Source organism: Anas acuta, chromosome 6 (genome assembly GCF_963932015.1).
Source record: "Anas acuta chromosome 6, bAnaAcu1.1, whole genome shotgun sequence".
In the NCBI taxonomy this organism is placed as follows: domain Eukaryota; kingdom Metazoa; phylum Chordata; class Aves; order Anseriformes; family Anatidae; genus Anas; species Anas acuta.
The window spans coordinates 7,671,509-7,697,889 of NC_088984.1; the positions used below are offsets into that span (position 1 = coordinate 7,671,509).

Consider the following 26,381-nt stretch of genomic DNA (forward strand, 5'->3'; position numbering starts at 1 on the left):
GGCCCCGAGCCACCCGGCAGCAGCAGCAAAGCGCGGGGCGCAGCTCCACCTGCTGGGCAGCGAGACCCCCCCAGGCCCCCCAGCGCCTCCGGCTCCCTCTGCCCACCACCCCAGGGGACAGGGGGACCCCGAGAGATGGACCCTGCAGCTCTGCCTTCCCTGTCCCCGCTGACAAACAGGGCGGGGGGGGGGACAGCAGCCGCACCCCGGGGCTTGCGTTGCGCCTGGGGGTGCCGGGGCAGCGCCTGCCTGCGGGTGCGCACCCCAAAACCCCTTTGCTCCGGGATGCTCCCTGCACACAGCACCCGGCAGCACCCTTCCCACGGGGACCCCCCCTTCATCCATCACGGTACGAGGCCCCCCCGGGACCCTCGGAGGGGGCCGGGTGCCACCAGAGGGCAGCAGCGGCCCGGGGCTGCGGCACCCGGCATGGCTGCGGCGGGGCGCACAGCGGCTGCCCGGCGCCCCTCTCTCTGCCCAGGAATCGGGAGGTGTTGCCTCATCGATTCGAGGCCTGGCTCCGTCTCACAGTTTCCACCCAGGGGAGCTGCGTTGCGCTGCCTCGGAGCTGTTTCCAGCGCTGCTGTTGGGCAAATGGCAGGCCAGAAATAGCTGCTCCCCTGGGGCTGCCCTGCTCCGCTCCGTGCCGCTGCCTGAACCCGGGGCTGACCTCGGGGCAGGGACTGCACAAGCTCCACACGAGGTGAATCCCAAGCTCCTGAAGTATTTAGGGAGCCACAGCTGCAGCCTTTTTCCCGTGGGGACCAGCCAAGGGCTGAGGGCTGGAGGGGGAAGCAGAGATGGAGAGGTGCAGGGGTACCTCTCCATCTCCATCCTCCTGTGCGGCACGAGCACATTTCTCCTCCCTGGGGGCTGCAGGCGAGCTGCCAGCCAGGCTCCCTGGGGCTCCCCAGCCCCAAGGGGCAGCCAGCTCAGCCAGGAGCTCTGCCAGAGGTTGTCTGCGTGCTGCACGGGCTCGGGGGGGGGAGCGGTGGAGCCATCAGAGCCGCCTGCCAGAGACGGGCTGAGGCTGCGAGCTGTGTCTCCACGGGTACAGCAGCCCAGCCGCTGCCAGGGCGACGCAGCCCTTGTCCCCGGCTGGCTTTGCCAGTGCAGACAGACCTCGGCACAGCAAGCGAGCCATTAAAGACCAGCCCCAGCCAGCCAGCCTGCAGGCGGGCGCTCATTCATCATCCTGGAGCAGGCAGGAGGACGTGCCAGGATGGACAGGCAGCCATCCCTTTGTTGGCACTAGCCCATAGTTGATGTATATGCTGGGCTAGCTGGGGTGACCCCCAGGAGGAGGGGATCTCTGTGTGCCCACGGTGGCCCAGCAAAGCCAAACCCCCACGGCTGAAGGATGCTGAGAGCAGCTTTGAGACGGGCCGTGTGCTGCCCTCTCCTCCTGCACCGTGTCTTCCACAGCTGCCCCAAGCTGCTGGGAAGGGAGAAGCCAAAGGAAGAGCCAAGCTGGTGCTGTATCATCCCCTGGCAGCCTCAGGGCTGGAGCCTGAAGAGTAAAACTGAAGGGGGGGGGAGAAAAGATCCTCCTCTTTCACGTGGAAGAGCAGCTGCCTCCCAGGTAAGCTGCAAAGCTGCTTCCTTACCTGCATAAGAAACGTCCCTCTGCTCTCACAGGGCCTGGGTAATTCCGCAGCGCTTGCAGGAAGCCCTTGCCACTGCTGGCCACCTTGGGGCCACCAGCCCGGGGAGGGACAACGTGCTCACTGACCAGAGCTGATCCTCGGGGACCAGACCCCGCAGCAGGACACGAGCAGGTCCTGGAGCTCGTCTGCTGCTCCCAGCTGAAGCCTCCTGGAGCTGCATCACCCAACGGCCCCAGGCTGGGGTTTTTTATACAGGCTTCAGCTAAATCTCCCCTCCTGGGAGCAGCAGGAGGCTCACACGCAGGGAAACTGCTCGGGGCTGGCGACCAGGAGCCCAGCTGGGGGAGGCAGGGGAGCTCTCTGCATGCTCCTCCGTGGAAAAGGCTGCAGAGCCCGGCTGGTCGGAGCCAAATACAAATAGCCCTTCCTAACGAGTTCGGGGAAGCCAATTTGGGAGCGCTGGCGGAAGGCGGGGGCGGTTTCATGCGCTTCAGATGAAGCGATCTGCGAGCAATTTGGCTCCAGCAGGAACAGGCAGCAGGCAGGGAGGGCTCTGCTTCCTCACCTGCAAAATTCAGCTGCGGGTTTCTCGGGAGACCGTGTTTGTGCACGGCAAATCAGCCCATCCTCATGCGTGCGAAGAGCCACGGGCTCCTGATCCCTTCCCGAGGACTAGGGCTCCTCCATCTTCTTTGCTAGGCTTTGTACGTCCGGAAAAGCTGCCTTAATCTTCATCAAGAAGCTTGTCCTGACTTTGTTCCTTTTCATTTGTACCCTGTATTCTTGTTTTGACACCAAATCCTCTTTTTTTTTTTAATTAATTATTATTAATTTTTTCTATTTTGATTTTTTTTTCAGCCCACCCTGAGCAGGCCTGGTGATGCTGGCCCAGATCCTCTTTGATTCCGGCCTCTCCCAAAGCAAATCTTCACGTCGGTGCCTCTGTGCACACGTGCGTGCTTCTGCAGAGGCTTTTTGCAAGGGAGCAGCAGCACGAGGCTGGCTGCAGCGGGTGATACACGGGAATGGGGTTTTGCCCTTTTCCCTGCTGTGGCACAAAGGGCACAGCCTCTGCCTTGCCCCAGACGTGGCACATCAGCCCCAGGCACGAGGAGGCCCGGCTGGAAGGACGAGCCCCAGCTCTGAGCCTGCGCTTCCATTTCAAACACCTCCAGCATCAGCAGTGCGGGAGGAAGGGGGGGGCTCCTTTAGCTCCTCCTGGCTGATAATTCATTACCGCCTGTTAGCCTGGATCCACCCAGCCGCCGCCACACATCCTGGCACTGACACGTGTTCATTTCACAGATAAAACGCTGTATCAAAGCCCATCATCGATACATTCTCCCCAAAACCTTCCCCAGCCGCTCTCGGGCACTTTGCACACGAGCGGGGCGCTTTGTTCCCAAGGGCTGCCTGGCAGTGGGAGCTGCAGGATCCGTGCTCACCCAAAACACAGCAGGACCTTCCTGCGAGGGGCACGGAGGCAGAGGGGGCAGGATTCATCAGTGCCACGCTCAGACCCGGGGGGGGGGAGAAGCAGCCCTGCTTCGCCACGCACCATTTTGCAGCGCCGCAGGAGCGCAGCGTCCCCTCCCTCCTGCCCCCCTCTCTCCAAAATCCCCCACTTTTCTTGATGCCGGTGATGGGAAATCTCCCCAAAAAAGGGCTGAAAAGGCAGGGTGGGGCGGGGGGGGGCGGCACCGAGCACCTACCCCCCCGGGTACCCCCTTAACCATCGGGGTCCCCCCTGTGCGCAAGGACCGGGCGCGCCCCGTGAAGGTCACGGCGGGGCGGCGGCCGCTCGGGGCCGGCTCCCCCCGGTCCCCCCCCTCCCCAATTCCACCTCCTACCGGCGGGGGGAGGCGGAACCCACCGGGCCCCGGTGCGGCACGGATTGGCTGGCGGCGGGGAGGCGGGGAGCGGCGGGGCCGCGGCTGGCTGCAGCGGCGGGCACGGAGCCCAGAAGCGGAGCATCCTCGGGTACCGCGCCTCCGGTGCCGGCCGCCTCTCCGGCATCCCCCCCCCGCCACCCCGAACCCGCATCCGCCGGCCTCCTATGGGCCCCGCTCGGCCTTAGCATGGGCACGGTGCTCTCCCTGTCCCCCGCCGCCTCCTCGGGCAAGGGGGGCGGCGGAGGCGGCGGGGGGCTGCTGGCCGACAAGGCGCAGCCGGGAAGGGTGCCGGGCAAGGGCGAGAGCCGGCTGAAGAGGCCCGGGGTGCTGATCTCGGCGCTCACCTGGAAGCGGTTGGTGGCCGCCTCGGCCAAGAAGAAGAAGAGCACCAAGAAGGTGACGCCCAAACCCGGCGGTGGGGCCCCGGGGGGGGTCCCTGGGGGTCAAGCCGACCCGCTGGTGGCTCAGCGCAACCGCGAGAACTTGCGCAAGTCGCTGGGGGACGGAGCCAAGCAGGGCCCCCTGGCCGTGCCCGTGCCCACCGTGCCCTCGGCGGCGCCCCAGGAGCTGCACCCGGGCTCCGGGGGGGCCAAGCAGCCGCCGCCCCCCCCTCCGCCACCTCCACCGCTGCCTCCGCCGGCCGGGAGCCGGGCTCCGGGCTCTCCACGTCGCGTGGTGGTGCAAGCGTCCACCGGGGAGCTGCTGCGCTGCTTGGGGGACTTCGTGTGCCGCCGCTGCTACCGGCTGAAGGAGCTGAGCCCCGGCGAGCTCATCGCCTGGTTCCGCAGCGTGGACCGCTCGCTGCTGCTGCAGGGCTGGCAGGACCAGGGTTTCATCACCCCGGCCAACCTGGTGTTCGTCTACCTGCTGTGCCGCGAGGCGCTGCGCGGCGAGGAGATCGGCAGCCAGGCCGAGCTGCAGGCGGCCTTCCTCACCTGCCTCTATCTCGCCTACTCCTACATGGGCAACGAGATCTCCTACCCGCTCAAGCCCTTCCTGGTGGAGGGCGACAAGGGCCGCTTCTGGGAGCGCTGCCTGGGCATCATCCAGCGCCTGAGCGCCAAGATGCTGCGCATCAACGCGGACCCCCACTACTTCACGCAGCTCTTCCAGGACCTCAAGAGCGAGGGCGAGGCCAGAGACGGGGCCAAGCACTGGACGATCAGCCTGGACCGCTAGGGAGGTACCGGGCCCCCAGCTGGGGGAGGACAAGGACTGATGGATCCCCCCCCCAAAAAAAAAAAAAAAATCCTCCCCGTGGAGATGCTGCCCGGACCCTCCCTGCTCCGGATCCGGCCGCTTTCCCCCCCCCTCCTCTCTCTCCATCCCCTGCTGACCCCAGCTCTCCAGGACACCGACACGGCAGAGAAGATGGGGATGGAGGCAGGGGGGGCAACGGGGGGGGGGCGATGGGGTGGGGATGTGGGGGGGCAGGCTGCCGAGGAGCGGAGGCTCCTGAATATGTTTTCTTTGGGAAAAAAAAAAAAATATATATATATATATATGTGGGGAGGGGAAGGAGGGGGGGGGGGGCTGGGGGGTGCTCCTGGTAACCCCTGCACCCCAAGGACCCCCCCCCCCGGCAGCGCCGGGCCCCCCCCGCCGGAGCTGTCCGCGGTGCTGGAGCCGCCGCGGCGGAGCCGGGCAGACAAAGGGCGGCGGGGAAAGGGGGGGGGCATGGGGGGGGCGCGGGGCTTTGTGTCCCTGCTGCTGCCTCCATCCCTGCTTGGGGAAGGCAGCGGGGTGTGGGGGGGTCCCCCCCACACGGTGGGTCCTTCAGCTGGGGGGAGCAGCCCGCTCGCCCCTTTGTTTGAGATGCTGAGGGGGGGGCTGCAGCATCCCTTCTCCTCGCCCCCCCCCTGCTGCTGAGCCCCCTCCCCAAAGCCAGGGCACCTGCGGGGTGAGCGGTGTTCCCTTGTTCCCTCTTCGCCCCCCCTCCCCTCCCCACCTCGGCTTGCTGCGGGGAAAGGTGTATGTGCCAGAGGGGGGCTGGGGAGGGGGGGGCTGCTGGGGTTGGGGAGGGGGGGGGCCCTCTCCTCTTGCTTTGCTTCACTGGAGAATAAAGAGGCGGCCTGGATGGGCCTGGCGGTGGCTCCCTGGACTTGCTGGGGTTCAAGGGGGGCTTCTGGGGGGTGGCCCCTGCCCGGGGGGGGGGCGCGGGGAGCGAGCTGTGGGGTCACACACACACACACCATCCCCGCTGTTTGGCGTGCCCGAGGCCAGCCCTGCTCCTGGGGTGCCCCCCCGGCTCCCCGGGCGCTCTCCGTGCCTCCTGATGGGACCGCCTGGTGGCTGCCTGCTGCGCCGAATTGAACCCGGATCCCACGGCCCACGTCACCTCCTTCCCTTCGCCTCCAGCAACCCCACCCTCGCCTCCTGCTTCTGCTCCACAGGGCCGGGCGAGCTCTGTTGCCAGCCCAGTTGCCAGCCCTGCGCTTCTGCACCCCCCCGGGGAGAAGGGGTGGAGAAAGGGAAGGTGGTTTTTTTATTTTTTTTATATTTTTTTATTATTTTATTTTTTTTTCCTCCTCCCAGCTGCTTGCTGCCATTCCAGGTACCGATTTTTCTATTTTTCTGGGGTTTCTTTAGCAGGATCCCCAGCACCCTGCTCCCCTGCTGGGGTCGGCACCCGGTGCTCCCCAGGCGCTCGCGTTGTTCCCTCCCCCCCTCCTCATCCAGGAAGGGCTGTGCTGGCTCTGCAGGTCACCGAGGGTAAGCTGGATTCCCTACCTTTGTGTGCATCAGCAGAGCTGCTAATTAGGCCCAATCTGGCTCATTCAGCCAAAGCTGCACGGCCAGGAAGGCGGCACAGATGTCCCCGTGACGGCGCCTGACCTGGCAGGGTGCTGCGCGCACCCTGCGCTGCTCCCACCCTCCCCATCCCCATCCCCTGTGCTTTTTTTTCCTTTATCTCCACATTTTGGTGACCTCGTGGGCTAAAATATACCCCCCACCCCTCCCCACCCCACATTTGGTTATCCCCCTTCCTTCCTCTACCCTGGAGCCGAACCAAGCGCTAACGCTCACGGAGGTTTCCCACCCTACAAATCCCCTTGGAGACCTTCTCGGGGTCCCTCCAGCCCCAAGTCCCGGCCTTTTAAAACGCTTCCAGCTGCAGAGAGGCCGCGTCCTTCCCCTCCTCCCTTGTGTTTCATTGATTAAGAGTGCCAGGCCCTCGCCGGGGGATTTAGGAAGAGCTAATTGCAGGCTGGTAATTGAAGACAGCTTGGAGTCTCTGGAAATGTCAAGGAATGAGAGACGAGCTCGGGTGCTCCCGTGCATTTCAATACGCATCGGAGCCTTGCTGGGGGGAGAGATGTCTGCCTTTCCCTTCCCCCAGGGGACCTCGTGCCGCTGCCGGGGGGAGCGGGGAGCTCCTGCTGCCACCCAGGCCAAGGGGGGATGAGCCATGGGGTGGGAGCAGCCTGGGCATCACGGCTTCGAGCTGCTGCTTTGCTGCACCAGGGAGGGTTTGTGGGTGCAGGTGAGCCCCACGGATGCCTGCTTGGCCCCAGAGAATTTGGGGAGAGCCGGGGAGCCCTGCTGTGACATGCAGCAGAGCGGTGGCCGTGCGCTGCCCCTCTCCCTGCCCCGTGCCACCCCGAGGAGCCAGCTCCTGGCGGGGCAGCGAGCAGCACACGGATGAAGCCCTGGAGGGGCGCAGGGCTGGAGCGGGTGCCTCTCCCTCGTCAGAAGTCCTGCGTTACGGCTTAATCTGGCATTAGCGCCTTAATCCAGTCCTCCCCGCAGCCCAGCCCGTGCCCTCGGCGGAGTCCAGCCCAAGGTCTCAGCGCCACAGCGGGGCAGGAGCAGCACCGAGGAGCTCCCCAGTGGTCCCTGCCCAAAAACCTGGGTGCTGGCTGGCCTCCTTCCCTTCCTTCTGGGCAATGGGGTGAGGGGGAGAGCAGCCACAGCGAGGTGGTGCTTTGGGAAGGACAGGGGGGTCCCAGCCCCGGCACAGGAGGCGCTGGGACCGTGCCCACGAGCACCCCTCAGCTCCAGGGGCTGCCTCGGGGAGACCCCAGCACCCCAACCCCATGCCAGGGGGAGAGCAGCACCCTTTGGGAAAGCCCAGGGTTGCTTCCCTGGAGGTTTTGGAGGTTTTGGAGCCCCAGCGCCTGCTCCTGCAGAGCCCCGCTAAGTCACGAAGCGTGCGCAGGGAGCCAGGCGGAGGGGAGGTGGCGTCTGGAGAGAGGATGTGAGTCAGCAGCCTGCCGGGGGGTGCTGCGCGGGGTGGGGATGAGGGTAAAGGAGTGGGAATTTGGAAAGCTGGGGGGGGGGAGGAGGGTGGGGACGCAGCCAGCCCACGGTTCCCTAGCGCAGACGGGACCTGGCGGTGCTGCGAAGGCTCTGGGCAGCATGGGGAAGGATACGTGTGATGGGGGAGCTGCTAAAATAGGAGAGGGGCTCGATGCACGTCATGGGGAATGATGCACGTCGGCTAAAATAGGAGAGGGGCTCCTCCACCCCCCAGCTCCGATCCTTTACAGTGGGGCTGGGAGGATGTGGGGGGACCGCAGGGGTCCCCGCGCCTCCTGGGCAAGGTGTTGAGACCGAGGCGAGGCTCAGCCCTGCCCTCCTGCTGGCTAAGAGAAGCCAGACAAAAAGATATATATAATATATATTTAAAGCAGGAAAAAAGAACCCCTCCTCCTGCCTTTAATCACAAAGCAGTACAAAAAACTCCCAGGCCATGTGCTCTGCTCCCAGCTCGGCGCAGGATGAGCCCTCTGGGACCCCGTTCCCCCACGCAGGGCTCCCAGCACCATCCTCCAGCAAGCTGGGGGCACATTTTGGATGAGCAGCAGAGCTGGGGGGCAGCGCTGTGCCCCCCTTCCAGCTCATCCCCATCCTCCCAGCCACCTCCATGAGGCACCGATCCCTCCCCGTGCTATTTGGGCACAGGGAGGAGCGGGTAGGTCTGGTGGGCGCACCGAGCCACCTGGGCTGTGCCCCCCACGAGCCCCCCACTGCGCAGGGCGATGCTCCCACATCACCCCCCCAGGCCAAGCACCCCGGGGCCGGTCCCTGCCGCCCACCGGAGCTGTGCCAGGCTCGGCCCCGCTCGCCCATTGGCAGGATTTTGCTGCAGTCTGCTCCGAGCCACGGTTCGGGGGAGCGATGAGAGCAGCGCTGCTGCTGGGCAGGGTCAGCCCAGGGCGCCGGGGTGGGGGCGATGCTCCTCACTCCCCCCCCCCCCCCCAAAAAAAAGTGTGATGTGGAGGGGGCTGCGTGCGCTGGGAGCATCCCGAGTTGCCATGGTGATGCTGGCTGCATCCTCGGGCAGAGCATCGCCGGGTCCTGCGTGGGTGCCCCCACCTTCCTGCCGGCTGCCGTCACCGCCGGGTGCGTTTGGGGACAGGGCGGGGGGACCACCCTGCTTTTGGGGACAGCGCAGAGCTGGACGAGCCCTCGGCATCAGCCTGCTGCCTCGGGGTGCGGTGTGGAGCCCCCAGATCTGATCCAGCGGGGAGCTTTTGGGGCTAGGGGCTCACCTGGGCTTCCCCGGCGTGGGCACTGGCAGAGGGACAGGAGCGGGATGGTGGCAGGGGGGGCAGCTCCTAGTGACCCACATCCCTTAATCCCCGTCCTGCCCTGCGTCACGCTGTTACCTAAGCCCTGCAGCAGGTTCCTTTCCCCCCTCTTCACATCCCGCAGCCCTCGGGACCAGCCTGTGCAGGGCTCAGGGGCACCAGAGGAAGGGACCCCCGCCCCCCCCTGCATCTTCCTTCCCTCCCGTCCCACGCGTGGGCTCCGTGCCGGCAGCACCAGTCCCCGGTGCCCTCCCCGGAGGAGACGCTGCCATCAGATCCCCCTCCCTTAAGCTGATTAGGGCAGCGAGGATGATGCTGAGCAGATGCCACCGGGGCTACGAGTGTGACCGGACACCGCAGGGACGCAGAGGGGTCAGCACGGAGCCACCACCCATGGGGCTGCCCTGATCTGGGGGGGCTGGCCACCTCCCCAAGGGGCTGGGGGCTTCCCCCAGGACCCAGCTGAGGGCTGGGCTGTCCCCCTGAGCACTTTGGGGTTTGGTGGCCCTGCCTGGGGCCGGGGAACACCTTGTGGCTGCCAAGGAGGGGTGTGCCGGGCTGCGCCCCCCCTCTCCAGCCCCCTGGGCACACGAGCAGACACGGTGACAGCACCTCTCGGTTTTATTGAAGCCAGATCCCTCCCTGCCTGGCACAGCCCGGCTCTTCTCCAGCCACTGGGTCAAAGTCCTGCTCTGGAAGGGGGGCACCTCCTCGGACACGGGGTGGGGGGAGAGCCCCAGGCCCACCCCTTGGTGCCCAGAGCTCCCAGCCCTGCTCGGGTCCCTTCTCCTGCTCCATCTCCACCCTTGGAGATGGGCTGGGGGGGCCAAGGGGCTGCAGGGAGGGTCCCTCACCCCCGGGCAAGGTGAGGAGAGAGAGGAGGGTGGGCACGGGCTGGGGGCAGAGCTAAGCACCAGCGGGGGCTGTGGGTTGGGGGGTGGTTGGGGAAGGACCCACGCTTTTCCCTCCCGTTCGCACCCCTCTTTAGGCATTCCCGTGCGTTCCCACAACTGTGGCTCCCCCTCACCCTAAAGTCCAGACGCCTTCTGCCCTCCAACCACCCACAGCAGGGAGAAGAAACCCTACTGCCCCGCGGCCACCCCGCGCCCCTCTCCAAACCGCCAGCAGAGCCGCAGCATCCCACCCCCCTGCACCCCTCTAATAACCCCGCCGAGCTCCCCAAGCCCCACAGCGCCCGGGGACGGCACCGGGATGGGGACGGGGACCTCCCGGAGCGGCCGAGCCCCCTAATGGTAATGGTTGTTCATGTTGTTGAGGTGGGAGGCTGCCACGGCGCTGAAGGGGGCGGAGGGCTGCAGGCTGTGCCCGGGGTAGAGGGACGGGCTGGAGCCGGGCCAGTAGGAAAAACCAGCCGGAGTCACCCCGGAGGTCATGAGGTTGAGTTTGGAGATGCCCGAGAAGGGCAGTGGGGCCAGGTTGCCCTGGAATTTGTAGAGGGCGTGCTCGGGGGCGGCGGGCTGGCAGACCTGGGCCAGCCCGTGGAAGTCGAACTTGTAGGCGTAGCGCTTGCCGTGCACCTTGGTCATGATGTTCTTGTCGTAGTAGTAGCGCAGCGCCCGGCTCAGCTTGTCGTAATTCATGTTGGGCTTGCTCTTCCGCTCGCCCCAGCGCCGCGCCACCTCGTCGGGGTCGATCAGCTTGAACTCCCCGTTGGTGCCTTCCCAGGCGATGCAGTTGAGGTTGGCTCGGTCCGACAGCAGCTCCAGCAGGAATTGCCACAGCTGGATCTGCCCGCTGCCTGCCCCGGAGAGGTCAAAGCTCCCCGTCAGGGCACGGGAATGGGATGTGCCCCTTCGCCCCCTGCCACGTCGCCCCCTTCCCACCCCCGGGTGTGTTTTTCCTGCGCTCGGGGCGCGGGTGTTGGCATCCTGGCGTCTCCTCCGCAGCATCCCTGCGGCATCCTGCGCCCCAAGGCAGGAGGAGAGGACCCCACGGGGGCTCTGGAGGCCGAAAGAAGCCGCAGCGGGGCCTGATCCCGTGTCCCCACAGATGGGCTGGTGCCATAGGGCATCTCCAAGGGCACGGATCCCCCCGGGGGAGCTGACACCAGAGAGCAATGCTGCCCCGAGCCAAGCCCTGGCTGCCCAGCAGGTGCAGGTGAGACGGGACCCTCTGTGGGGCTGAATCGGGCACCAACGTCCCTCGTTTCCAAGGGGAACTGTCCCCTCTGGGGTCACCGCACCCCCAGCCACCCCGCTGCAGGACTCCCCGAGGCTGTGCCTTCACCAGGAACCACCCCACGCCTTCGCCCCCTGCACCTCTCGGTGTTTCTCCCCTCTCCGGTGCGCCCACCCCGTGCTGGGGGTGCGGCTGGGTGGGGTGGGATGGGGTGGGGTGGGGTGGCGAGGTTCAGTCCTGCCTCTGCGGCTCCCCAGGGGATCCTGCAGCGATCCTACAAGGCTCTGCTCTCACGGCATGGCTGGGCAGAGTCCGCAATGCGGAGGTAAAAGGGCTCCCGCCCAGCCCCAGCCTCGCCCTGCTCCCACCCCGAACCCAGGGCTCCCCTTTTTCAGCTCAGAGCAAGCCCCGAGCCCTATCCCCTCTCCAGGCAGCTGAACGGGTGCTGGCCCCACATAACCCCACGCCCCCCAGGAGGCTCCAGGCTGCTCCTCGTGTCCCGGGATGGCTTTTCCCAGGGGAAGGCTCCAGCTCCTGGGGGATCCATCACTTCCCAGCCACCCCGTGCCCCAGCAGCCCCCTCCCCAGTTGCACCCCCATTCTCCTGCTCCCCGAACCAGCTCTCCCAAGCCCGGAGGAGCCCCCTCAGCTCCAGGGCTGGCCGGCAGCTCCCTCTCCATCAGATATTCCCGGAGCACCAGGGGGGGACCCGGGGTCACCGTGCTCTGCCCCATTGGGCTTTGGCAGCACCGCTGGTGCACCAGGATGGCTGTCAGGGGGCTCGGCTCCTTCCCCATCTGGTTTTGGATGCCAATCATCCCGGCCTGAGCTTTGAAAGCCCCGATGGATGGGGCACACGGAGAGGAAGGTGGCTTGGAGACGGGGTGCGGGGGGCTCCGTGTGCCCAGGGGGTCCCTGCTGCTGTGGGGAAGGGGCAGGGGGGCTCTTACCTTTCTGCACGCCTGGGTTGAGGGACCCCCACGCCTGGCTCTTGCCGTCTTTGAACAAAGTTTCCCCGACTGGATCTGCGGGACAAAAAGGGGAGCGGGTGCTGGGGAGGGGTGGGGGGAGACCGAGACCCCCTGGCGCCCACCCCCGGGCGGCCGCTCCCCCTCGCCTGCCCCGCCGCCGCGGCGAAGCCAGGAAACGCGTCCAGGAAAAAGGAAATCCGATTTCCGACGGAGCCAGGGAAGCTTTTAAATAGGAATAGAAAATCCCGCGGGCTGGGGTAGGGCGGCGGGAGGGAGAGAGGGAGAGAGCTGCGGGGAGGAGGCGGCTGGACGGGGGAGACGGGGGGACGGGTGCGGAGGGAAGGGCGCTGGGGAGCGCACGGGTGGGGAAAGGGAAAGAAAAGTGGGGTGGAAAGGAGGAGAGCTGGGTGGCGGAGGGCGAGAGGGGAGGACGTGTGGATGGAGGGATGGAGGTGGAAGGATGGAGGGAAGGATGAGCAGGCAACGGGAAGGGCGCGATGGAAGGGCCGTTGGGTAGACGGAGGTGACAGAAAGAAGGACGGAGAGATGAGTGGGTGGGTGGGTGGGCGCCGGAGGGGGCCGGGGCTGGGGAAGGGCTGCGGGGCCACAGCGGGGCAGGGCGGGCGAGGGCAGGGGTGCGCTGCGGTGCGGGGGGGGTCCGCCCGTACCTGGCAGGTACATGTTGAGCAGCAGTGGCACCGCTCCGGCGCCGCGTCTCATGGCAGCTGTGGGGGCGGCCCGCGGGCTGCATGTTTTAATATTCCTGCCCCTATTATTATTATTATTATTCCACTTTATCAGGGAGCAGCTGATGGCGAATAAATGGCAGCGGGACGGGCAGGGGACGGGCAGGGGCCGGGGGGGGGAAGGCGGGAGGTGGGGAGGGGGGGGGGGAGTTTCCAAGCAACTCGCAGGGGCTCGGGGCCCCGGCTCCAGCAATTTCCTCCGCTGTAATTAAAGCGGGCGCTGTCCCCCCCCCCCCTACCCCAGCCCGCTATCGGGCCCGCATCAGACTTTAATCACGGCCGCGGGTTTCTATGGAGAGCGGCTCGGGCCGCTTCCTGCCTCTTCCGCCTCCTTAACTCTTGGCAAACACGGCGCTGCCATCCCGGCTGCGAGCGGGGCTCCCGCACTGCCTGGAGACCGCCGTGGCCCAGCCTCCCCTCCCTGGCCTCCCCCCAACCTCCCCACGGCCCCCCCGTCCCCGTGTCACCCCCCAGCATCACCCCCGTGCCCCTCGCCCTTGGCGCATCCTTGGGGTCCCCGCCCCGTCCCGACCTCTGGCCCCTCTTGGTTAGGGTCTGTGGCTCCACGCGCCGTCACGAACCCGCACGGTCCCGTTGCCATCAGGTTTTGTGGGCTCCGGGAGATGCCAGCTTGGTGCGGGGACAGAGGTGTTTCGGGTGCCCACAGCACTGCAAGGACAGGAGGGTGACTCGGGGAGAAAGGGGTTGGGGCACACTGGCTCCCAAAAGACACCCGTGGCCACCGGGGCCACCTCCGAGCGCCACCTCCGTCCCCACGCCAGGACTGAGCCAGTGGTCAGCCCACGAAGCCTCCCGCGGTGTTTCGCTGCTGTCTGTTAAGGCTCTGGCTCCAGGCTCGGCAGGATTTCTCCAAAATGTTCCTCGCGAGGCGTGAATCCGATGGGAATTGGGACGCGCTCATGCTGCCCCATGGTTATTATTTGGGAACCGGGCTGAAACTGGGGTTCTGTGGGTGCTCAGCCAGCCCCCTCCCTCCACCCCAATTCCCATCCCCATCGGGGACAGAGAGCAGACGCTGGTGTGGAGAGCTGAGCGCAGCCCCCTGTACGCCTCCCCAAATTTCCCCCAGCCTTTTAGGGTGATCTCCAGCCCCCCGAACCCCCCCCCAGACACCGCGCAGCCTCTCCGCAGCCTCCCAGACTTGCTTTCGCTGCCTGAGTCACTGCAACAAACCGCAGGCAACGGAAAACAAGCCCGGGACACGGCGGGGTGGGGGGGGGACGGGGGGCACGGCCACCACAAGTCCCCTCTGGCAGCCTCGGGAGCTGGCCCCGGTGGCGAGGATCCCGCTCCAGGGAACCTGCGTGGCAGAGGGAACGTGCTGGGTAGTGTTAGGGCCAGGGGAGCTGGAAATGGGGGGGGACTGGGGGCATGAGATGGGGACCCCTGGGTGTGGGGGGCTGCGGGAGACCTGGGGTGTGATGGGGCTGGGGGCTGGGGGCTGAAGGGCAAGGAGGATGGGGACCCATGGGATGGGGAAAGAAAATCAAGGAGAGGGGGATTTGGGGACCGTACCCACAGCTGCACCCGGGCGGTTTGCCCCCTGATTCCCCCCCGCCCAGCTCTCTGACCCCCTGAGGACAAGGCAGAGCAGCCCCCACATTTCCCTGGGACCCCCTCCCAAATCTTCCCCCGTGTCAGCCCTGGGGGTCGGAGCCCGGGACAGCTTCACCTGCGCGGTGCCGGCGGCGTGGAGCAGAGCGCCGAGCTGACGTGGCCTTGGGCTGGCCGCAGCCCGGCCGGTGTGCAGGAATGTGTTTGTGCAGGGGGGAGAGGCCGGGCTGCGTGGGGCCGTGGCGGGGTGGGGACAGGGGAGGGCTGGGAAAGGCTTGGTGGCGGCCACGCGGCCCCACAGCGTGGCCCTGGGGGGGACGTGTGGGGCGCTGGCACCTTTGCACGGGTCGCACGGGGGGCGCACGCTGGTGTGCAAGCTCACGCACGCAGCACGAGGCTGGGGGGTGTGGGTACAGGGTGTGCACATCGATATTGGGGTGGCTGAGACCCCCAAACCCATCCCAGCCCCTCCCCAGCCCCACGTCCCCCTGGGTGCCACCCCAAGGCCACCCGTGCGGGCACCCCGGCACCCGGTGATTCTGCCATGCCCCGGGTGCGGGGGGCACCTCGGGGTGCCGAGGGGGGGTGTGCGCCCCCGGGACAGCTTGGGGGGGTGATGGGGTGAGATGGGAGAGGATGAGGAGGCTGGGAAAGGGTGCAGGAGGAGGAGGCTGGGTGGGGCTCCCGGTGTGCCCAGGCGGAGCCGGAGCCGGATGCTGGCACGGATGTGCTGGCGTGGCCGGGATGGGGGGGGGGGACACACGGGGGAACCGGCCTCTCCCACCCTGGGGACCTCGTGCCCAAAGGCTCTGTGGCCATCACCTTCCCCAGCACACACCCTGGGAGCACCACGACCCCCCCAAATCCCCCCCCCAGTAAGGCCAACATGCCCCCACCTCCCCAGTTGGACCATCCCAGGGGTAGGAGCCGTTTTGTAGCCCCTCTGCCCCCCAGTTTATGGGGACCAGGGGACCCAGGTGGGGTGCGGAGAGCCCAGGGTGGGGGCACCCTGCCCCATGGGGGGGGTCCCACAGCCCCCGAGGAGCAGAGCAGAGGCAGGAACACCTGTTTTTGTGTGTTTTTTGTTGTTGTTTTTTTTTTTTTTGGACAAATGCCTTTATTCGCTACCAGGTACGGGTCTCTGGCACGGCAGCCAGGGGGGGGGCTGCGGGGGGCGCGCCCTGCCCCTGCTCAGTGCTGGATGCGGCGGATGGACTGGATCTGGTTGGTGTGGGCCTGGCTGCTGTACTCGCTGTACTTCTTGTACTCGCCGCTCTGCCTGTCCCGCTCCAGCACGTACTGGTAGCCCCGGTAGCCCGGGTACTGGTACGCCACCCACCTGCGGGGACAACCCCGGCTCAGAGCCCCGCTCTGAGCCACCTTCCCCCTTCCCATCCTCTCCGTCCCCACGGTGGGAGCACAGAAACACCCCCAGGGCGCGGATTTCCAAGGGGAAGGGAGCGGGAAAGTGCCCCTCATTTTGGGGTCCCCCATCCGTGGGGCCGTGCTCTCCGACGCCCTTCCCTCTGCGCCCCTCCCCAGCAGCAGGACTCACGCTCCAGAGTTGACTTTGATGGATGCCACCTCCTTGTTGCCCCAGCCCATGGCCTGCAGCGAGGGGTAGTCGTCGCTCAGCTCGAACTTGTGCCCCTGGAAGTTCTCGGCCTCGTACAGGGTGGCTTTGCTGTCGTTGTGGTTCTGGGGAGCGAGCGGGGCTGGGCTCAGCGGGGCGGCTGGGGACGTGGCACTGGGGTTTTTTACGCCAGGGCGCACCTCGGGGCCGTGCCCGGCTTTTTTGCAAGGCTGTGAGCCCACGGGGGGGGGTGCTTCAGCCTCGCCAGGACACCCCCAGGCTGCCCAGAGGATGTCCCTGTGGTCCCCAAGCACAGCTCCGGGGGGGGACCAGGCTTTGGTGACAGCAGCCACATCCCCTGCACCCCCACAGGCTCCTGCCCCCAGCATCCTCCCGCTCCCTGAGGCTGCAGGGTGCCAAAAAAGCCCCCCCAAAGCTCTGTAGGGTTTGGCTAGGTGCTGGGCACCCAGGAGTTAACGGCTGGGACACTGAGCGATGCGCGCTGTCCCCCCCTCCCCGTCCTGTCCCCCCCCCTCACCATGTTCCCAGCCCCCATGCGCATCCATCTGCACCGCGGAGCAGCCCTGCCAGCAAGGAGCGATCTTATCTCGGCCCCTTTATTAAAGCCCGAGCATATCTGCCTGGTGATTATTAAAAGTTGGGGGGGGGGGGGGGGACGACGATGCGCCCCGCGCCGAGGCGCAGACATGCCGGCATCGCAAGCACCCGCACCGCTGCAGATGGAGCGATAGAGGCTGCGCCTGCTCGGGCACCCCGGGAGGGAGGAGGATGCACCCCGAGCATCTCCTCAGCTCCTCTCTGCTCCCCCCAAAAAGCCAGGGTTGTGGGGGGGGGAGGTGAGATATGGGGACCCCATCCCGGGAGGTGGCTCCCCAATGCGCGGGGCAGGAGTTGGGATGGTTTGGGGCTGCGTTTTGGACCTGAAGCTCGTCTCAGGATGCTTGCAGGGAGCCAATGCGCACAGCCAGCCCTCCATCCCACATCCCCACGTCCCCCTGTCCGTCCCACACCCACCCCCTGTCCCCGCTGTCCCCAGCCCAGACCCCCGCCACTCACGGCGCACTTGACGGGCCGAAAGGAGAGGAGGTGCTCGGTGCGGTAGCCGCTGTTCCCGCTCCAGGCTTCCCACCGGGGGTAGTCGCCCTTCTCCAGGATGAACTGCTGGCCCTGGTACTCGGGGTACTCGAAGCCCACCCAGCTGCAGGGGAGAGGAGATGGGGAGGGGGGGGGTGGCGCTCAGGGACGTGGCCTGGTGGCAGGGAAGGTGCCGGGGAGGTGTGGGGGGGGTTGGGGGGGCACTTACGGGCCCGACTCCACCTTGATGGAGCGGATCTTGCGGAAGCCGCGCTCCATGATGCTGGGGCACTCCATGAGGAACTCGCAGCGCTTGCCCTGGAAGCTCTCCTCCTCCCACACCGTGATCTTGTGCTGCCCCAGGGTGTCCATGGCTTCGCTGGTCATGCGGGGAGCTCGGCTGCGGGCAGAGCCCCGGCGTCACCCGGGCAGGGTGTCCCCAACCCGTGCCACCAGCCCCCTTCCCTCCCGCTGCACTCGCAGCACCCCATCTCTCCATATGATACCCCCGGTGCCCGGGGGGCTTCTACCACTTTTCTGCTCCCCCCCCACGATGATTGAGCTGGGTGCTGCCACCCTGCTCACCGAACCCATTGGGGGGTGGCCGTGACCCCAAATCACAGCACCTCTCGCCAGGCTGACCCCCCCCGCACCCACGCAGGGAGCACAGCACCCCGCACCCGGGGTGCACAAGGGTTGGGGGCTTCCTGGGGGGGTGCACAAGGGTGGCATGGCAGCGGCTGTGCGTGGGGGGGGGCTCACAGCCTGGTACTTACTCGGTCGCAGGGCACGGAGGCGAAGGTGGCGGTGCCGGTGCCGGCTGTTCCCCGGGCCCTATATAGGCGAAATGGGGGTGGCAGGGGGGGCAGGCGCTGTGTCAGCGGGGTGGGGGGGTGCCGGGGTGCCCACCCGCTGTCCATTCCACTCAGGCAGCGTGGCGAGAGCGGCTCCCCCCCCCTTTGTCCCCCCCCCCTCCCCGGCGCTGACAATGCAAGTGCCGGGCTGTGTTTGCGCAGGGGCTCAGGGGCACAAAGGGCCGAGGGCCTGACGCACCGCTTTCCTTTCTGCCCCCGCACAATGCCCCCGCTCGGCACGGGGATTAGGGGCTGCTGCCTTTCCCAGGAGCTGGATGAGGACGTGGCACTGCCAGGGTTTGGCCGGTGTGGGCTCGGGGAGCCGTGCAGCCCCCCCATCCCCCCCCAGCCCCGTGCCCTGCTGCCCGCTCCTCGCTTGCAATGCGCCGGGCGCGTCCCCGTGCCCAGGGGTCCCCACGCCTCCCACCCAGGCAGGGGGTGGCACACAGCAGGAGGGGACCAGAGCTGGGACAGAGGTGCCACGGGGACATCCCCAGCCCCACCAGGGCTGGCTGAGGACCAAACGGGGGTCCTGGTGGCAGCTCTTCTCTCGGTGTCCCCGCACGGCTGCGCCTGGCGGCTCCGTCCCCTGCTCAGCCAGGGCTGGGGACCGAGAGGTGACAGCAGGGAGCAGGACCCGCGGTCACCTTCGTGTCCCCGTCCCCCCCAGGCACCCGCAGCACCTCTTTCCCTTGCTGTTTGCCCCCGTGTCCCCCCCCGCTGTCCCCTGCCGCTGCCTCCTGTCCCCAGCAGAGGGTGCAGCCTGGCAGCGCTTGGAGCTGGCTGCAGCAGAGGGACAGGAGATGGCGGGGGGGGGACACAAACACGACACCCCCTCCGCTTGCGCCACCTTGGATGGGAGCTGCGGGGGGAGCAGAGGGTGGGGGAAGGATTGGGGATGGCAGCGATCCCCCACCCCAAACCCCAACCCCATCCCGCTGGGGTCCATCCATCTGGGTCCCCCACACCTCTCCATCCACCTCCCCGCCCCCGTTCACGTCCCCATTTGTCCCCTTGTGGGGGACAAATCCTCTTGTGGGGTGGATTTGGGCAGCCCCATCGCCTGGGGGAGGATGGGTCAGGATGCAGAGCAGAGGCGTGGGGCAGTGTTATGGGGTGTTCTGGGGTGTTATGGGGTGTGGGGACAGCCTGAGGTTACGGGGTGGGGGGCACTGTGAGGTATGTGATGGAGACCCTGCCCCTGCAATGGGTTTTGTGGGATATGTGGGGTGTGAGCTGTGTGGGATGCTGGATATGGTGCTGTAGGATCTGTAGGGCACCGGTGCTGCGCCCTAACGGGCAGCCCCATACAAACCTTTAAGCAAAAGCATCTGGGGAAGGGGTGGGCAGAGAGGAGAAAGCCACCTCCAGCTGCAGGTTGTGCCCCATATCCTTGCTTCTCTGCCCTGTCCCACACTTTGGGATGTGCCTCACACCCCCTCGGCACCCCCAGAAGGGCGCAGCTGGTGGGGGGCTCCCCGTGCCCAGAGCCCTTCCCCTCTGCACCCCAGGGTGCTGACACAGCCTGCGCCCCACTGAGCACCCCCGGCGGGGCTGGGCGATCCCCGTCCCCACCCAGCATCCCCAGGTGGCAGCTCGGTCACCCTACAGCCCCCAGGACCCCCAGCAGGAGGGGGACAGGGGCTGTGGGGCGCAGGCGGCGAGCCTGCAGGAGGGCAGGTGCTCGCCCAGGGCCTGCTGCATAGGCTAATTTAATAAGGTCCCCGCGTCCCTCCCGGCTCAGCCTGTTCCCTGCAGCAGCAAAACAGATCGGGTTTCCCTCCGCCAGCCCCATCGGGTTTCTCTCCACCAGCCCCGGGGATGGGGTCGCTCCCCTGCTGCGGTCCCCAGCCGTGCGGGCACGGCCCCACAGGAGGGGACGCGGCTCTGCCCGGGCATCCCGGTGCTGCCACCACATCTGGGGCTCGTGGCAGCCCTTCCCGCTGTCCCTGTGAGCATCTGGGCTGGCAACCGGGACGGCCACCCCTGGTGTCACCCCACTCGGGGCTGCGCTGTCACCCCCAGGGGCTGGAGACCCAGGGCTGGGGCCGGGAGGGAGCAGATGGAGCCGGTGCCGGCCCCTGTTTGCCTTTTTCCCAGTTGCCTGGCGCTCTGTTTGCTCTGGGGATGGCTTCCTGCTGCCAGGCCTGAAACAGGTGGCTTTTATTTGCAGGGGCTGGCTGATTAGAGCAGGGGCAGCGCACAGTTCCCCCCACCCAGCCCCGCTGCTCCCTTTTTCTTCCTTTTTTCCCCCAGAGAAGCGAGGCTGGGGGAAATCCTCCTCGGCAGGGACGCGCACAACCCTCCCCGGGCATCTCCCGTGCGGGGCTGCTCTGAACAGCCACAGGAGGGTGCGTAAATCCCAGAGGGGTCCCTACAAACCCAAAGGCACCCAAACCCTGCAGCCGAGGCTCGCTGCACCCTGCTGCCTGTTGCCCCCTCTCCGTGCTGGCTGCGGGCACACGCGTGCAGGCACCCACCAGGCGGCTGCCAGCCGTGCGCCCTGGTGCAGCAGGAGCCCTGGCGCACACCCCACACGCACGTCTTCCCTACACACCCGTCCCCACAGCTGGAAACTCCCTGGGGTGGCAAACAGCCCCGCAGATGTGCCCGGGATGAGCTCCCACACGCAGCACTCACACCACAAACCCCTGAGGCACGGGGGTCCCCCGGGCATCACCGCACCCGTCCCCATTGCGCCCCAGAGCTGGCCACCCACTGTCCCCAGCGGCCACCCCAAGGAGCTTGGGGTTCCTCCACTGCGCTCCTGGGGGCCACGCTCAGCCCCTCATCCATCACCTGCCCTGCCTGAGCGTGCTGGCAAGCTGTCCCCAGCGCCTTGGGGACGCTCGGTGCCCCCCAGCCCCGGCAGCCTTGCCGGGTCCCCACGCTGCCGCAGGGAGCCGTGGCCTCACCTGCCTGCTCCCCGCTGTTCCCATGGGGATTAATCCCACCTGAAGGTCAGGGAGGCTCCGCCAGCTGCTCACCTCCTGCCTGTGGATTACAGCCTCCCTGCGAGCAGCTGGCAAGTGCTGCGGCCCCGCGCCAGCCCGGCCCCGACAGCGGGACAAAACCCGGCCGTGCTGCCCCAAAAGGGGCTGATCCTGACCTGAAATGGAGCCTGCTGCTGCCAGCCTCTTGTCTATAACCCCAAATGTCCCCATGGGTGCCATGGGTTAAGCATGGATCCCACGTCCCAGCTTCCCCTACAGCACCAGGGGGTTGCCGTAGGGGTGCTGGCTGCAAAGATTTGGGTTTCTCTGAGTTGTCTTTGGGTTTTCCCCCTTCCCATCTCCCTCGGACCCAGGAGGTGCCAGGTCAGTCCGTGCCTAGCCAAGGTCCTGCCTGACGTTGTGCTCGTCCTCTCCCCTGAGCTGCAGGTGTCTGGGGACAGCCAGGGTGACCCCAAAAGCCTTGCAGCACCTCCGGAGCTGGCCGGGCTGGGGATAGCCAGGCAGGAGCGGGTGAGGCTCACTCCTGAACGAACAGAGAGTGCCCTGGAGAGCTGCAGGACAGAGGCAGGGCACCAGCAAAGCTGTCAGCTTTTTTTTTTATCCCCAGCCGGGCTGACGCTCATCCAGGCAGCAGGACGAGAGCCTGGCAGCTGCAGCTCCCCTCCTCCAGCAGCTATCAGGAGGCAGCGCAGGCGGGGGCCGAGCACAGAACATCCTGCCCTGGGGCTCCCCGGCACGGCACAAGAGCGGGGACAGCCCCAGCACGCCGCTCAGCACCTCGTCCCCAGGCAGGCTGCACCTTCAGTCCTTAACCAATTTGCTCATAGGGGTTCACAGCCCTTTCCTGGGGGTGCAGGGGGGAGGATGCCAGGCTGGCACCACCGGTCAGCCCCCTGTTCCCATTGTGCTTGTCCCCACACATCCCCAGTGGCTCTGGGTGCAGCGGCAGGTCCCCGGGCCGTCCCCTCTGGGTGGCACCGGGGTGCAGAGGGCAGCCGGCTGCCTTTAGCACATCCTGGGATGGCACGAAACATCCGGGCTGGGCAGGACACGCAGCTCTCCAGGAGCAGCACACGCCTCTCCTCGCACCCACACCCAGCCCTGCACACGACGCACACGCACCGGCACGCGGGGCAGCGCGCAAGGCACGGGCACGGCCAGCTCCACGTGAGGCCAGCACCCAACGAGGGCGCACAGACACGCACGGAGCCGTGCACACACCCCCAGCCGTGTGCAAGCACACGCACACACAGCTGCACGCAAACACGGCTCTATGCAAACGCAGGCTGGGGCACACGTGCCCCCTCAGCGCTCCTCCTGCGCCCTGCTCTCCCCACCATGCAAATCCTCCCGCACCATGCAAATCCCCAGCTCGGGGCCCTGGGAGCCCCGTGGGATGCAAATGGCCATTTTGGGGCTGGTGGGGTGGGGGACAGAGCGTGGTGACACCGCATCCCCTGCGCCTTGTCACCTTGGCTGTGGCACAGGAGCTGGGGATGGTGCGTGAGGAAAGGGAGCTGGGGGCAATTTGTGGGACACTGGGTCTGGCTCCAGCCACTGCCAGGATGCCCTGAAAAGCCAAAGAGGCTTTTTTTAGGGCACCCCATGGTCTCTAACAGACTCGGGCTGTGCTAGGGCACCACGCAGCCCCACAGAGCCCGGAGCCTGCGAGGGCAGGCGAGGCGGCAGGGCAGCACCTCCCGTGCCCCGCTGCACCAGATAGGATCTGTGCGGGGCTGTGCCCCCGCGGGGACGCACGTGCGGCAGCTGGAGCAGCGCGGGCAGCGGGGTCTGGCTTTGCTCAGTGCTGCTAATCGTGCTCTGTTTGATCCCGGGGCAGCTGCAGGGGGTTGTGCGTGGCGGGGCGTGTGTTGTGCTTTCTCAGCTTTTCAACTTTGCCAGGCCTGGTGGCAGGAGACAGAGCCCAGAGACGTGGCCCCGAGCAGCCCGCGGCCACAGGGCCATGATGGGCAGCCTCTGGGCAGTGTCAGCACGCCGTGTGCTGGCTGTCCCCGGGCTGGGATGGGCGTTTGGATACTGGGAGATGTGGGGGGGGGCTCCTCGCCCTGTGCTTTTTGATGCTTTCCCCCCCCCACACCTGCTGGAGATGTTCCAAGCGTCTGCTCAGGGACGTGCCTGATCTCCATCCCTTGCAGAGGCACCCCAGGAGAGAGTAGGGACCAGGTGGGGATGGGGGAAAGCAGCAGGAATCAGCCCGAGTGCACAAGGCTCAGCTTTTGTGGTGTTTGGTGATGCTACAGGCAGGGCTCACGACCCACCGGTAGGCTCGGAGCATCCCTGGGCACAGCTGGATCCTATGCCAAAAAAAAAAAGAAGCACGAGTGCCTGTGGGGAGTGCCTGGGGGCTGCGCCCGGAGGGCAGGACAGGAGCTGCTCAGGGCTCTCAGGAAAAAGGCAGAGAGCCAGGCACGGCCAGCACAGAGGCACGGTGCGCATCCTGGGCTGCTCCATCGCTGTCCCAGCTCTCCAGGGCTCCCTGCTGTCTCCGCAGGACAAGGAGCAGCCCTGGGCTCTGTGCTGGCCAGGAAGGGGAGCACAAGTCCAGCTCAAGCCCTACAGCGTGCTTTGAGCGTGGGGTGGGCACTGAGGGGGCTGTCCTGGAGGAGCCCCCCGCAGCTTGCCAGGTCCCCCCAGCCCTTTCCATAGCAGCGTGGACAGCAGCAGGACCTCGTGCCTGGCCCGGGCAGCCTAGCACACAGGCAGGGAAAGGATGCCACCTCTCCAGTCCTCTGCCCTGCTCTTGCTCTCCCTCCCCGGTGTCTCCCTTGGTGCCAGCAGACCGTTGAGACCTACCTGGAGCTGCGCCCTGCTGCCGGCGGGCGCACGGCCAGGCTGCTGCCGGCAGCTGGGACACGTGTGCCTAGCGTGCCACGGCTGGGTGCCTTTCCTCTCCTGCCCTGGGCACACCTAGTGTGTGTGTCCCGCCTGTCCCTGCCTGCACTGCCGGCTGTCACCACTGCCACGTGTGCAAACGGCACGGGGGTCCCTGCGTGCCCATCCCGTGGTGCTCGTGCGTGTTGCACGCACGCTGTGTCCTCTGCGGGCACTGCCTGCTGAGAGCTTCACACCCGTGCCACCCTGCGCCCGTGCGTGTGGGTGAAGGCTGCGTGCTGCATCCCACAGGGGTGTGCACGCTCGGGGTGGGCTGCGAGCCGCGTGGCGCACGGGCCGTGCCTCCCCGGCGTGGCGCGGGTGCTTGCAGACGGGCTGGACCTGCCTAACGCGAGCCGAACGAACAAAACGTTCAGGTCAGGTCTTGCACGTGGGGCTCGACGCCAGGCAAGTGCAGAAGTCGCTTCGGTTTCGGATGGGGTGGGCTGGGGGTGCTGCCAGGAGCCCCGTCCCCGTCCCGCATCCCTGTCCGGGTGCCGATGTCCTCGCCGCTGCCCCGAGCCAGCTCCGGCGGGGTAAAGTCCGGGCGGTTGGATGCTCCACACCTGCTGCCTGGGAAAGCCAAACAGAGCAGGGGCGGGTTAAACGGGCACCGCGGGGTGGGGAGGGACCGTGGAAAAAAAAAAATAATTAAAAAAAAAAAAAGGGAGAGAAGGAAGGAAGAAAGAAAGGGGGAAAGTAAATGGAGGAGGGGAACGGAAAGGAATAGAAAATGCAGGTGAGAGAAAAAGGGAAAGTTTAGGGAAGGGGGCAGCCGGGATGGCATCCCCCGAGCCCGTCCCCTTCCCGCTGGGGGGTTCCTCCGGGCTCCCAGTGCTCGCCCCTGGGGTGCCCCCAGCGGGACCCCCGTGCCCAGCTCCCTGCTGGCAGGACCCAGGCCCAGGCGTGCCGGGCTGCAGCACCTCACCTGGCTCCGGTGACACGCTGGCAGCTGGCAGGTGAGCGGCTTCGCCTTCCCCCTCCGGCTCCCGAGCAGAAAATGAGGGTGACGCCGGCTGGATGGGGCTTTTATAGCCCCGATAAAAATAGCGCTGGCTGGCCGGCGGTCGGGGGGCCGGAGAGATGTGAGTGAGCAGAGACAGGCGAGAGGGCTGGGCTGCGCGCCGCGAGCCTTCTCCCCAGCACACCTGTCACGGCTCTGTGTTTGCTCAGAGCAAATATTGACCCAGGGAAGGCAGGCTGGGCAAGGGAGGCGATTAGCCCACCTAGATTAGAGGCAGAGCAGGTCTCTATGCAAACTCTCCAGGGCTGCCTTTGTTAATGGGAGCCTGATGGGCTGATAGGAGCCAGGAGCCTGGGTGCTGGGGCGGGCGGCGGGGAGGAGGAGGAGGAGGAGGTGGAGGGGGGGGAGAGGAGGAGACATTCATTAACCTGCACTGGAACAACACCAGCTGTCACTTTTCCACCCACCTGCCCGGCTCACTTTGCAGCCAGGGGTGAGGGGAGAGCAGGCCGGCGGAGCAGGGGGGCCGGGGGAGGCAGGTGCGGGGTGCCCCACCTGGGAGCTGCTCCTTGCTGCACTTTGGGCTGCCGAAAGGTGAGGGAGCAGCGAGCTCCTGGGGCAGGAGAGCAAAGCCACCGCCTCCCCCGAGCAGCAGGGCTGATGGCGAGGACCCCCTGGCACCCACCCCGGGCCCCTTCCTTGTGCTGAGGGCACCTCGGGCACGGCGGCGCGATGCTCGCTTCGCTCCCAGGAGCCCCCGGCCCCCCGATTTGGGCAGCAGAGCAGAGCTGGATGGAGCACCCTCTGGGTGCTCACCCTCTGGGTGCTCGCCCTCTGGGAGCGTTCCCAGAGCAGCCCCATCGGCCGGCAGCCAGCTCGCTGTGAGAACAGGACGTGTCCCTCTCCGTGCGCCTCGCCTCGCCGGGGGGTCACCTCAGCCCCGGGCTGCTCCTGCCACCGGGCAGGGAAATTTGGGTTGAGACCCCCACGGTGACTCTCTGGGGAGCATACAGAGCCCGTGGGGGCCAGAAATAGGCTAGAAATACTCCCCAGCCCTGCCAGTCCTCAGCAGGAGCTGGGATATCTCCCTGGGTGCCTCTGGCACCCGCAGCTCCCTGGATAACAGAGCATGAAGCGCAACCGCGGTGGCCGGAGAAGCTCCTTTGTGCGAGTGCACTGGTGTGTTTGTTTGTGCAGATGGGAGCGTTTGCGGGTGGGGAAGGGCGTTACACTGCTTTAACCCCCACGGCAGGCACCTGCAGGTGTCCCGGCCCCTGGGAGCGCATGCGAACCGGCCGCCCTCACCCCTCCTGGATTGGGAGCGTGCTCGCGGGGCGCAGCGAACGGATTCCCACGTGTAAGGGGATAGGGGCAGATCCTTATCAGCCACTGCCACCCAGCTCTGCTTCCTTGGAGACTCAATCCTGGCAGAGTTGGGATTTTGAGAGGCGAGCTCCGGCCCTCCTGCCTGCTGCTGCCTCACTCAGCCTCCTCTCACACCATCCACGGGTTTGTGCTGCCCCGTGAGGAACGACGCTCACATCAGAGCACCTCTCGGGTCCATCCGAGGCCACCTGCAGCATCC

General features: G+C 66.7%; 3 protein-coding genes across 5 annotated transcripts; 1 reads left to right on the forward strand and 2 right to left on the reverse strand.

Moving 5' to 3' along the window:
- Positions 1 to 3,539: 3,539 nt before the first annotated feature.
- Positions 3,540 to 4,914, forward strand: CDK5R2 (cyclin dependent kinase 5 regulatory subunit 2). Its single transcript, XM_068687231.1, has one exon. The coding sequence runs from the start codon at positions 3,686 to 3,688 to the stop codon at positions 4,676 to 4,678; it is 993 nt and encodes a 330-aa protein (XP_068543332.1). The 5' UTR covers positions 3,540 to 3,685; the 3' UTR covers positions 4,679 to 4,914.
- Positions 4,915 to 9,636: 4,722 nt separating this feature from the next.
- On the reverse strand, positions 9,637 to 14,064 carry FEV (FEV transcription factor, ETS family member). The gene is made up of 3 exons (XM_068687232.1): positions 12,812 to 14,064; positions 12,123 to 12,197; positions 9,637 to 10,792 (listed from the first exon to the last, which is right to left on the reverse strand). The coding sequence occupies exons 1-3, from the start codon at positions 12,861 to 12,863 to the stop codon at positions 10,281 to 10,283; spliced, it is 639 nt and encodes a 212-aa protein (XP_068543333.1). The 5' UTR covers positions 12,864 to 14,064; the 3' UTR covers positions 9,637 to 10,280.
- Positions 14,065 to 15,201: 1,137 nt separating this feature from the next.
- On the reverse strand, positions 15,202 to 25,024 carry CRYBA2 (crystallin beta A2). Of its 3 annotated transcripts, none has more exons than XM_068687236.1 (6): positions 20,974 to 25,024; positions 17,909 to 17,966; positions 17,362 to 17,532; positions 17,115 to 17,256; positions 16,020 to 16,162; positions 15,202 to 15,803 (listed from the first exon to the last, which is right to left on the reverse strand). In XM_068687236.1, the coding sequence occupies exons 3-6, from the start codon at positions 17,517 to 17,519 to the stop codon at positions 15,656 to 15,658; spliced, it is 591 nt and encodes a 196-aa protein (XP_068543337.1). In that variant the 5' UTR covers positions 17,520 to 17,532; positions 17,909 to 17,966; positions 20,974 to 25,024; the 3' UTR covers positions 15,202 to 15,655. The 3 variants fall into 3 exon arrangements, with proteins under 3 accessions (XP_068543337.1, XP_068543336.1, XP_068543335.1); XM_068687235.1 differs by having other exon boundaries at positions 20,941 to 25,024; XM_068687234.1 differs by having other exon boundaries at positions 17,909 to 25,024.
- Between the last annotated feature and the right edge of the window lie 1,357 nt (positions 25,025 to 26,381).